The 12,496-nt window shown below is 52.4% G+C and overlaps 1 protein-coding gene across 5 annotated transcripts in view; it reads right to left on the reverse strand.

Moving 5' to 3' along the window:
• The window catches only part of NFATC2 (nuclear factor of activated T cells 2), a 139,944-nt gene that overhangs the window by 50,496 nt on the left and 76,952 nt on the right, over positions 1 to 12,496 (reverse strand). For all 5 annotated transcript variants that reach the window (XM_060620312.3, XM_060620321.3, XM_060620326.3 and 2 more), the window contains exon 6: positions 12,163 to 12,303. In XM_060620312.3, coding sequence (XP_060476295.1) covers positions 12,163 to 12,303 — 141 coding nt within the window. The remainder of the gene's footprint in view (positions 1 to 12,162; positions 12,304 to 12,496) is intronic.

Genomic DNA, 12,496 nt, shown 5'->3' on the forward strand with positions numbered 1-12,496 from the left:
CCTGCTCACTCCAGTGTTTCCTGTCAAACCTTCAGCTACGCGTCCGCTGTAACCCGAGCCATCCCGGGCACCTTCTGTGGCCAAAACACAGTCCTCTGTGGCACCACAATGCTGTCCCCTTTATTCCTGCAAACCTTGAACTCCAGGGCAGACAGACCCAGCTAACAATTCTTGCATTTTTAGGGGAAATCTCCTTTTGACGTGGCAGCACCTAATTAGAGGTTTTTTAACCTAATACCCTGCAGGCCCAGTGGCCCAATTAGCTATGTGGGCTTGGATAAGACACTCTACCTCTCTCTGCCTCTTATCCAAAATATGGGGACAATCACAGTACCTATACCTCATTGGTTTGTTCCTAGACAGACACACAGCACAGAATAAGTGTTCAACAGACATTGGTGAGCATGATTATTATGGCCGGTGGCAACGTATTATTTAAATACTGTCTTGTCACTGCGTGCTATGTTCTACACAATGTATTATTGGGGGGGGAGAGAAAACCACAAGCGTATTTTAACCAGAAAATAATACACATTTCTCGGCTTGTCATTATAAATTATAAATATTCTTGCCTGCGGGCGTGGGTGGAGGGAATTCACAAAGGGACAGTGCCTGTTACAGAAAGCGGTTGTGCGTGATGCCTGACTTCTTGCCTCTCACATGGGTCTTTTCACCATTACCTAAATTTGAAAAGGGCAGAGAGCTCCCAGAAGTGAGAAACCAAAACCTGAATCATGAGCCAAACCCAGGGGCCTGGCCTCTTCCTTTTGGGCATCAGAGGGCAGCTTCGGGAGTCCAGCCTGGTTGTGCATCTCCAGTGGGATCTACCCTGGGCTCTGAACAGACGTGTCCCCAACAGGAACTGGAAGCTGACCCTGCTGTCCTCAATTTTAGGTAGCACGTAGAAGGCACGCTCAAGGGAGCTGGTCTCTACGGGAAGGGTGTGATTTGCAAAACACCTCAAGACCGCTTCCCTGGGCTCATCTTTCCTTTCCCCCCGCCCCCGAGTCCCCTAGCACACAAGTCCTGAGGTTTCACCAAGAGGACACAGTAATCCCATCCTCTGAATTGAGCTCCCAGGAGGCAGAGGAACACACAGTAAATGCTGGCAGGGCTCTCTCAGCCTGAGCTCACTCTCTCCAGGTTCAAGTTCAATCATCGCTATTTCCTCGCTGCGTGGCCTCTGGAGTGGTAGCTTGGCCTCTCTGTGCCTCAGTTTCCTCCTAAGCAAAGGGAAAGCTCATTTACCAGCTTCAAAGACTTGGCAAAAATTCAAACAAATTATATGTAAAGTCCTTAGCAAAATGCTCAGCCCATAGTGAGGATTGCCATCATTATTATTTTACAATTTGGTGTCTCCTAGGTCTGACCCTGGGGAGAAAGAATCGGCTGATCATCTTGACCCAAGGGTTCTGGTGGGTGTCCCGGTTCGTTGTGTCATTGTATTGCATCACAACTCTCATTGTGAAGAAATAAAATGGCCACAGAAAGTATTCGTTGATAGGGGGCTGAAGCAATTATGGGCCCTCCATCCTGGGGGGGGGGGGGTGGTATCGGGTAGATTACCCGATTATCGGTGTATAGGAACACCGGGCGGCACTCAGAATAAGCATGATCCTATCCTCTGCCCTGGAAACGTGCCCCTGTTACGTTAAAAAGCAGGAATCGTTAAGTACTAGAGACCAGAGAATGCGTGCCCCACACTGCCCACGCGGTTACACCCCTGAGACCAGACCGGATGGACAAGCTGCGACACGCACGTCTTCTAGAACGCCATTCAAAGAACGGGGTAGAAATACACTGCATGCATTTTTCAGTATTTCTTAAGATAGAGCTTTTCTCTTATGGAGAAGTATATGGCAACTGTATGTTGACTAGCCTGTCTCCCAGGAGCCCTCTGGGGCCACCGTCTCAGACGGAAGCCAGGCATGGACCACTAACAATGAGCGAGCTCCTACCGAGGGGCAGGCCCTGAGCAGGTTGCTGGGACCGTGACATGAGCCACGCATGCCCCCCTCCTCCCCATAGGCCCACGAGAGCTCAGAAGGGAGGACCCATGGTTCTTCACCTCTCCCGGGACAGGGACCCTGCCTCCTTCCTCAGCTTCCCTCCAGGCCCACTGGCCTTCTCCATCCCCCCCACCCCCCCGGCCCCCCGCAACAACCACACTCGCTCTCCTGCGGGCCTCATTCAGACCAGTTCTTCCCAGCTTTCCGGCCCCGCTCAGGAGCTCCCCCTGGACCTGTCCCCACCCTCTTTCATTTTCTGCTCCCGCCTCCCATCCCCTGACCTCATTTTCTCAGCCTGTTGGTTCTCTCTCTCTCCCCTGCTAGGCCGTGGGCTTCCGGGAGCTGTACCTCGCACCTGTCTTGTTCTCTGCTCCGTCCCAGCACTGCCACGTCCGGCCCGCCATGAGCGCTCGGTAAACACCAGTGGAATAAATGCACAGACCGACCTCAGGATTCCCTAGGGCTTGGCCCACAGCCACACCGCTGGCCTCTCCAGCGAAAAGACCCCCCAAAGCGATCGCCAAGCCCTTTGCGAAGAATCCTTTTCGGGAACTGAGTGGTGGGGGGGGAGGCACCCGGAATAACAGCGCAGACACGGAATCCCACACAACCAGACCACACGGGTCAAGATGATCGGCCAATTCTTTGTCCCCGGAGTCAGACCTAGGAGACACCAGATGCTCTCCAATCCACTCCCCCGACCCAGACCCCAGGTCTGGGACCCTGGGAAACCCTGCCCAGAACAGAAGAGGCCCGAGATGACCAAGGTCGCTTCTGCTGCTCCGGGCCGAGACGAAGTGAGGACTTCGGTCCCTTGCGCAGATGTCTGGGCAAACTTCCCCGTCCTAAGTTAACAGGGACTGGCAGCCAGCACGAAAAGGGCCCTTCCAAGTCTTACTCAGAGGGGAAGAGCAAAACGAGCCAGGTTCTTTGGGCAAAGGGGTTAGGTCTAAAGAAGACTTAGCAAGACTCTGCAAGAACTAAACAAACACGGGGTGGAGGGGGTGCCTGGTTCAATCGACGGGTCAGCCTGCGTGGTGGGCGGGCCGCTGTGCCAGAGGCACGGGACCCGGTAGCCAGCGCGTCCGTGGACCGGCGGCCACTACCCTGCGGGGGGTTTAATGTCCGCTTTGCAGATGGCTCCCGGGCCCAAAGTGCCAGGAAGCTGGACGGCTGGCATCGGGTCTGGGCCGGCGTCTTAGCAGTCAGCCCGGATGAGCCACGGGCTCCTGTCAGCACTCGAAGGAGAAAGAAGGGAGCTTTCAGAAGGAAAAAAGCGAATCCGTCCTCACTCGGGCCGTGAGCACTCCACTGGGCTCGAGGCAAATGTGGAGGAAATCAAAGTGTCAGTTTGTGTTAGGAAACCACGCGTGATGCTTCCCAGTCCTGGCCCTGCGTTTTAAAAATTAGCTAAATGAAGATGGCTGAAGTCACTCCAGTCTGCTCTTTTCACGACTGCGAACGAGCAGAAAAATGTGTGCTCCCTGGGTGTGGGGGCTGAACCAGCCGAGCAGATGGGGGCTGGGGATCAGGAGTGTCCCACAGCTTAGGGTGTCGCCCACCCGCAATGGTGCGGCTGCCCAAATGCATCTGCTGGGGGATGGAGAGGAAATGCGTTGATCCCCAGCATCCTGCTTCTCCTGATGTCCACAACCTTTTCGGCGGGCTCAGCCCCTCCATCCCCCCCCCCCCGCCGGACAGCTTCACTGGGGGCTCGCAGCACCTTCTGCTTGCAACCCCCAACCCCTGAGTCCATTCATTCTTCCAGATTGCCAGAACCATCTTAACGAGCTAAATTAGATCACGTCCCTCCCCTGCTTAGGACAAGAGCTACCGGTTTTTATTTTGTAATAAAATCCAAACCCTCCTCCATGCCTACAAACCCTGGCATGATCTAACCACGTCTCCCCCCACCCGCCCCGCCCCAGAGACCTCTCCAGGCTCGGTCGGTGTCAGACTCCCCCCTGCTCTCAGGCTCCTTTCATTTCCTCAAACACCCCAGGCTCATCCCCAGGCTGGGACTATGGCACTGGGCGGCTATTTCTGCCTGAGACCCTCCTCCAATAGGTCGGTGCAGCTCCCTCTTTTCTGCTCGAGGCCTCTGCTCAAAGCCACCTCCTCAGGGAAGCCTTCCCTGATCACACCCCCCAGGGTTCCCAGATTTAACAGATAAAAATATAGGACGTCCAGTTCAGTTCGATTTCCAGCAGACAGCTGATGCTTTTTTACTACAAGTATTGCCAAGCCCTGTGCCACTGCAGGGGACATGCTCATACTAAAGAAATGTGTTGACTGAGATCTGAATTTAACTGAGCCTCCTCCACGTATCCCCGTCTGAGCCCTCTGTCCTCAGAACACTTTGCCTCCCTCATAAACAAGTTTGGGACTGTCCGCCCCCTGAGAGCAGGGACCTCATCTGTCGTGCATCCCCAGGGCTGGCGCAGAACCCGCGCACAGTAGGGTGTTCGGTAAACACCTGGGGAGTGGCGAGGCTGAAAGGGCACTGCTGGGTCGTTTGCCACAGAGGCTGGACTGCAGGGCGCCTCTTCTCAGTGATGAGCTGTATCCAGCCCCGTGCCCTGGGAACCAGGAAGTGGGGGTCTGGGACTCAGCCCCCCACCCACGAGCTCTGGCAGACAGGGGCAGGGAGCGGCCATCAGTCAAGCTCCCCCCAGCTCCTCCGTGAGGCCACGACAGCAGGTGTCGGATGGCCTGGGGGGCAAGAGGAGAAACTCACCTGTGCCCCCCAACGACTCTTACTCTCAAGACAAGAAACCAACACAGCCCTGCTGTCCTGGCTCCACGTGCAGTCAATTGAGCTCCCAGGGGGCACGTGCAAGGTCAGGTGACACTTTCTGAGCACCTACTATGTGCCTGGCACTTGGAGATCCTTGATCTCCTTTCGCTGCTGAAAGACCTGACACAAACCCCATTTTAAAGATGGGGAAACTGAGTCCCAAGCACAAAATATGGGGCCTATCCAGGCTTCGGGCCAAGTCCGCTGGAAGATCTGGCCTGCCTAGACTTTAAACATAAACAATTTTTATTTTGTAAAAAGAGCATGAAACCAAAAATGTAGAAAAAAAAATACGAAAGGGTGTTAATTACCACAAGATACCGTGAACTTTCCTGCAGGGGGGGCAGGGGTCGGGGTGCAGGGGGAGACTCCAGCCTGCTGACTGCAATTCACACACAGGTCTACTGGCATCGAGGACCATTTCTAATGGTGGAAAAGCTTGGACCCAAGTGAGCTAGAAAACTCCCTTGTCTATGTCGTCTTTCAAAGGCTTCCACTGAAGGAGCTGCAGGAAACAGGATTCTTTCACCCCAAAGCCCGTCCTGACATGCAAGGGACCAAAAGCGAGACTGTTTGCTCGGTCTCTAGCGGGGCTTTGGGGCAGCGACCCGGCCTCTGGCTTTGGAGGCAAGTTTTGCGTCCCAGCCAGCTGTGCCTAAGCGGTGGGATCCAGCCCAGGGGGCCGAGGCCACTGTGGACGTGAGTCACCGAGGGCAAAGGTCCGCAGAGACTTAGTCATGCCCCAGCCCAGCCTGGAGTCTGACCTTTCCCAGAGGGAAGCCCGAGCTAGAGAGACTCCCACACCAGGTCTATTGTTTCAGAAAGTGGCTACACTGGGCAAAACCAAACCCGTGGAGAAACACAGGTGGCAGCAGGAGAGGCCTGCTTTAAGGTGGTTCCAATGTTTCTAGGATACTAATTCGTGGAAAGATGCTTAATTTAGCAGAAGAATTTTATTTTAAGCATGTGCATTTATATTTATTAAACAAAGCTCAAAATACAACCTTCGGGAACCTCCAAGTAATAAAGTGACTCATATTAGGATGTGATGACTCAGTGGGGGAAGAGGGAGCCCCACCACCCACGCCTCCTTGCTAAAAAATCAATTTGCCCTCTCAACAGGTGATGGGAGCCTCTGCCATCAGACTGTTCCAAGAACATCGTCCAGCAAAACAAAACACAAAATTCTCTTCAAACAATTTAAGTCTCAAAGCTGAGTAATCCGATGCAGGCAGGGTTCCAAGAGACACCCCCGCAGGACACAGAGAGCCAGGGAGCTCCTTGGCTGGGGCCAGGGGCCTGAATTCAGAAAGATTTACCAGCTGAAAAATTCCAAAACCCTGTGTCATGTGGGGGAACCTTCCAAAACATTGGAGCCCGCCCAGAAGTGGCCAGTCGCTCAGAGCCATGGCAACCCTGTTTCTGCTGCCACATCACTTTTATTTTTGTGTCCTTAGATTTTTTCCTGTTTTGCAATGTTTTGCTGGGACCCCCAACTCCGCCTGAGGCCCGGGTGGCCGGGGGCCAGGGTTACCAGCTGAAGGTCAGGAACAGCCTGGACTTCTCCACGTGAACTTCGCCTGGAGGGTTATTACACATTTTTTAAATTTCAGAGAATATATGGAGGCTGTGGGGCCATTGCCGAGCACGGTAAATAGGAAAGATCCTCATCATCCTGTTTGGTTTCTCTCTCTGTCCTCGCGGACATGAGAGGAGGGCTTCCCCGGGGAGGGGCGGGGCGGGAGGGGGGTGTCACGTCCAACTGCACTTGGGATTCCGGTTCTGTCGCCAGCTGTGGGCTGACCCGGGACTTGTGTCTCGACCCCTACGAGCCTCAGTTCCCTCAACTATAAATGGGGACAATGTCGCCTGCCCCTTGGGGCTGGTGTGACAACCGAAGGAGACGACACCCAGTCCACAGTATGAGTGAGCACCTACTATGTGCTAGGGACTGTTCTAGATGCTGTGGATACAGCAGCAAACAGCAGGTCTCTGTCCTCAAGGAGCTAAGATGTGGGAGGCCAGATAACAGACGAATAAGCAAACAGGCAAGACAATTTCAGCAGCGATACCTGGGGCCACCAAGAAAACAAAGCAGGACAGTGGGACAGAAGGGGACAGGGTCATGGGGCACGCTGAACAACTTCCGAGCAGACGGTCAAGGAGGGGCTCGTGGCGAAAGTCCCCTCTGTGCTGAGCCTTGAAGGCAGAGGAGGACCCAGCCTGGTACAAAGAAACGGTGCAAGGACATTCTAAGAGGGAACAGCCAAAGCAAAGGTCCTGAGGCAGAAACGAGCAGGGGGTGTCCGAGGACAGACCGAAGACAGGTGTAGCTACAGCCAAGTGAACAAGGAGAGAGTCCAAAAAGCTGAATTCAGAGGGATGGGCGAGGGCCAGGTCATACAGGCTCCTGGAAGTCATGAAAATAATGAAAAACAGTAATAAAAATAATATCATAATCATTATTATTACTGCTGCTATAAATAAGATGCCATTTTCCAAAACACCAAGCTTTTCTAACTTAAGAAACACCGTGCTGCCCCTCTCCTACTGTTTTTCCGACAGTCTCCAATTTGTCATCCCGCTGGAGTAGAAGCTGCCAATTCCATTTTAGTCGACAGCTATAAAAAGAACATTGGAGCCAGTGGTGCCGATGACCCAACACGGGGGCTAAGATTAGCCCAGGAGGCTGTCACCTTTCCTTAATGTGAGAACCAGCTGGGGTTCCCCTTCCTTGGAAAACTTCAGCTGTTCCACTCCGCCCCGCCCCGCTGCGCCCTTGCCGGCCAAGCTGTCCATGGAGATGGGAACGGGATGCGTTTTGGAAAAACGAAGTTGAGCAACAGGGAGTCCCCCTGCAGAAGGCAGTCCCGGGCTAGGAGGCGAGTACTTAGGGTCAAAAGAGCACGACAAGCCCCCTGTCCGTCAGAGCCCCGAGGAGCCCGACATCCCACGAGGGAAGGCCCACGGCGTCCTGGGGGCCCAGGGGCGTCTCCGAGACCCCTGCTGGCCTGTTGGCACGGATCCAGAAGCCGCCTTCACCCGGGATTCTTTAGGCTAGGCGTGAAAGCGTTCTGCACGGATTCTTTCGAGCCCGGGACCCATTGCAGAATCCGAGGGTCTATCTCACCACAAAATGGTTCCAATCAGTGGTTCAAAGCAGCTGAAGGGTCTTCAGGCAAATTAACCTTGTTCTAAGCTTCTTCAAAATAGAAGAGCTAACGGCCAAGGGGGCAGACTCTTAAGCCAGGCTGCCTGGGGTCGAACCTACCCCTGCCCTGTTACTAGCTGTGTGATCTTCCCTGAGTCACTTAACCTCTCTGGGCTCAGCTCCTCGTTAGGAAAATCAGGACCATGGTAGCTATCTGGTAGGGCTGTCGTGAGGAATGAGATTCGTTAATACCTATAAAGTGCTCAGAGGCCTGGCATCTAGCTCACTGTGACTACTTTTTGTTGTCTTTCAATGCCCCTTGGTTCCATGAGACAGAATTTTATTCATCTCTGTTCTTTCCACAGCCTAAATATAATGATAACAATAAAAGCTAATATTCAGTGAGCATTCACCATGTGCTACGAGCTATGCCAAGAGCCTAATGTGTGCCACCACCTATCTCATTTCAGCTTTTCTTCTCTCCAGAGAAGGAAATCGTCCGTATTTTACGGAAGGGTGAAACGCCGGCTCGGAGAGGTGACGTGACTTATCCAGGATGCCGAAGCCACTCAATGCAGGTCAGGGATTCGAACCCAGGCCTTCTGACCTCAGGCCCTATGCTCGTCACCGTCCAGTCAATGCTGTCTACGGGCTGAGCAAGGAGAATTGTGACCGCAAAAACAACAGCGAACGTTCGGCAAGCGCTCCGTGCACATGACGCGTGCACTGACCGTGTCCGCACTGGGCTCCTGCGCGGGGCGGGGGAGCATCAGTGCCTCATTTTGCAGAGCAGCAAACGGAGGCCCAGGGAGGCTGGACATCAGGATCATGCCGGGCACTATCTGTGGGGGAGTCCCCTCACTGCACGCTTAGAGGAGCGCCCCCCGCAGGCAGCGGCTTAGACGAGACAGTACGTGGACGGTCGCGGACAAAGATCCCAGGAAGCTGCTCTGATTATTCTCCTTATTCATACACAACTTTCCAAAGGTGAAACAGACCGAGTTTTCTTGCCTCCACGAGGTCAACTGTGAAACTTCTTTTGAAACCAAGAGACAGCAAGCTACAGAATAAATGCCGTCGATTCATTCCCTCAACAAACACTTAACCGGGGCATCTGAGCAGCGTCTCAAGTGTGTGAACTCCCGGGACAACGCAGGCTGACGGTTCCCAGCTCTGCAAGGGACCAGCAAGGACCCGGCCTCCAAGCCACCCCCACGCAGACCTGGGCATGGAGAACGAGACATCTGCAGATTACCAGCATTTTCCCCTCTGCCAGGAAGGTGCTGTGAGGCCACAGGCTTCTTGCGAAAGTCAGCAGAAGGCCCGCAGGAGAGTCGGCTCGCACAAAAGGTGTGTCAAACCCGCAGCAGCTAACGTGTGCTTGGTCATGTACATCTCAGGCCACTCTCCTGCTGAAGAACTCTCCGTGACTCCCTCTCAGCTCCCCGACGTGCAGACCATACCAAGGCCGTGTCTCTACCCGGTACTGGGAAACTTGTGCTGGCCTCTGCCTGTTTGGCAACACATTCCAGCCACGCTGGTTTGCTCTCCGATTTACAAAAGCCTAGCAAATTCCTGCAGGAGAGAGTATCACACCCTTCCACCACCTGAAAAGTAAGCCTCCCCCAAGATGCTGAGAAATGTGCGAGCCTCCATGAATCCACTATGCCATATACAGGCCTCAGCCCTAGGAAAGAACAGTAACAAATAGCGATCGTTAATGTGTATTGAGCACTTACTACGTGCCAAGCATTTTATGAGTGCTCACCATGTAGAAATCCTTGATCCTTAAACCACCCTACGAGGCAGGAGCGTCATCATATCGTATAGATGAGGAAACTGGTACCCAGAGAAGATAAGTAACCTGCCCAAGGTCACACAGCTAGAAAATGGTGGAGCTGGGTCTGGGCTTAGGAGCGTGAGCTCTTGCCTAACTGACCAAAGGAATATAAAGGATGTTCGTTGCTGAGTCACTTATAATAGGACAGAGCGGGAAGCAGCCTCAGGCCCGATAAAAGGAGATAGTTGAATAAAGTCCTGGACAAACATAGGACAGAAGGCAAAGCATCCGTGGAAATGTCTGCGTCCCTAATCCCTCATTGCACCACCACTGCCCCTCGAACCCACAATGACCGACCACGTACCCTCTAAACCACTTCCAAGCCCACCCAGCCCTTTCCAGCCCCCCACTGCCGTAGGCTTACTTATGTCATGCCTGGTCACAGAGCCAGCCCACCCCAAGAGGAGGCTTTATGTGAGCTGGGAAAAAACACCCCTCCTCCAAGACCCCCTGCTTCCTCCTGCTAGCAGTGGTCTTAGTAATACACGGATTGATGATGCATCCCATTTGAAGAGCAGCCCCCAGAGGAGAGGTGCCCTTGTGCAGTGCACAGTCCTCACGACTGGACAACCCTGCCTACGATGGTCTCTGTATCATCCTCAGGGCGGTAAACAAATACGAATACACCCCCTTTTAGTGAAATCGTGTCCATTAGAGAAAAAAATTGATCTAGCATCCATAACTCTCAAATAATTGTATAACTTGAAATTTATCATTCTCTGTTTACCATGACCTCATTGGCAAAAGATATGAACAGATGATATGTGGAAAAAAAGAATACACGTGAGCAAAAACAAAAATATTAAACCTCTCATAGGAAAGTAATGTGAAGTAAAGAGAAGTACCAATTCAGCAAATATTTTTTAACTAAAAAAAAAAAAAAAAAAAAAAAATGGCGGGACACCTGGGTGGCTCAGTCGGTTAAGCATCCAACCCTTGGTTTCGGCTCAGGTCATGATCTCATGCTTCGTGAGTTCAAGCCCCACATTGGGCTCTGTGCTGACAGTGTGGAGCCTGCTTGGGATTCTCTCTCTCCCTCTCTCTCTGTCCCACCTCCACTCATGCTCTCTCCCCTGCTTTCTCTCAAGCTTTTTTTTTTTTAAATAGCACTTCTGGGGCACCTGGGTGGCTCAGTTGATTAGGCGTCCAACTTCAGCTTAGGTCACGATCTCACAGTCTATGGGTTCGAGCCCCGCGTCGGGCTCCGTGCTGACAGCTCAGAGCCTGGAGCCTGCTTCGGATTCTGTGTCTCCCTCTCTCTGCCTCTCCCCTGCTCATGCTCTGTCTCTGTCTCTCAAGAACAAACAAACAATTTTAAAAATGGCACTTCTGGGATGGGGTGAAACCGTTACTGGCATAGTATTGATGTAAGTTTCAATTTGTACATTTCTGGAAGTTAATTTAGCAATATGTATTTAAAGCTCTCAAAACGACTACCCAAAATTCCACTCTAGGAATAAACCGTACATGCACAAAGACAGACAAACACTCACGTATCAAAGACCAATTAACTGTCCTACAAGTATTGAAAGATTCATTGCAGCACTATTCGTAATAAAAAAAAAATGTATGTAGCTTATGTTTATAGCTTACAATAAACCTGGAGCTGTTATAATTACTCGACATGTATTAACCTCTTTAGCCTTCATGCCAACCCTGTGGCAATAAGAACCCTTGTTATTATCGTTCTATATAAAAGGAGACGAAGGCACTGGAAGGGGAGATCATTTGCCTGAGATCACAGAACAAGTAGCAAAGTCAGCATCTGAACCCAGGATACCCAGGGCCACAGCACGCAAACTTATTCGCCCTGTGGAATGGCCTCCTTTTCTGATGATAGCATAAGGTTGAGAAGGTTTGCCTCTCTGTGTGAAAAAATAGTTAAAAGAAAAAAAAAAAAGAAGGGCACCTGGGTGGCTCAGCCAGTGAAGCATCTGACTTGGCTCAGGTCATGATCTCACAGTTCGTGAGTTCAAGCTCCGTGTCGGGCTCCCTGCTGACAGCTCAGAGCCTGGAGCCTGCTTCGGATTCTGGGTCTCCCTCTCTGCCCCTCCCCGACTCACACTCTATTTCTCTGTCTCTAAAAAAATAAACATTTTTTAAAAAATGTAAAAAGAGTGATAAGGTTATCGTCCAACGAGAGAGCCCGGGAGCAGCCGAAACACTGTGGCACATCCACGCAGCAGTGAACTGTGTTGACATCCAGGGCTGGAGGCCTGGGAAGCTTCCCATGGGGAGTAAGGAGAACAGAAACTAAGACCCTGCCCACAGGACCCATCCCCCAAATCAGTGCTGTCGGGAAGAAAGAGACGGTAGTTTTATATGGTGCTGGAGGACAAGGAAAGAGCTCAAAAAGCCCCCTGACCTGTGGTCTTCTCAGTAAACACGACTTTGGACTCGGCTGTGAAGTTCTGTCCCGTGAGGATCATCTGTTGGCCCCCGTAGACCAGGCAGCTGTCGATGTCCTGTCTTTCCACCATGGGCAGCTCGTGGGCGGATCGCTGGGCTGAGGGCGAGGGGAAAAGAAGTCATTGCAATTGCAGAAGAAGTCTGCTCAAAAGAGGCTGATTTCACGGCACGCCCCGCCCACCTTTGTCACCTGCTGTCATCACAAATGTGGAGCCATCAGCCCCCACAACGGCTGACCTTGGAAACAACATGTTCCTGTCTTAGTGCCCTAGGTTGTTAGGGCTAGTCTT

Source organism: Panthera onca, chromosome A3 (genome assembly GCF_046562875.1).
Source record: "Panthera onca isolate mPanOnc1 chromosome A3, mPanOnc1 haplotype 2, whole genome shotgun sequence".
NCBI lineage: Eukaryota > Metazoa > Chordata > Mammalia > Carnivora > Felidae > Panthera > Panthera onca.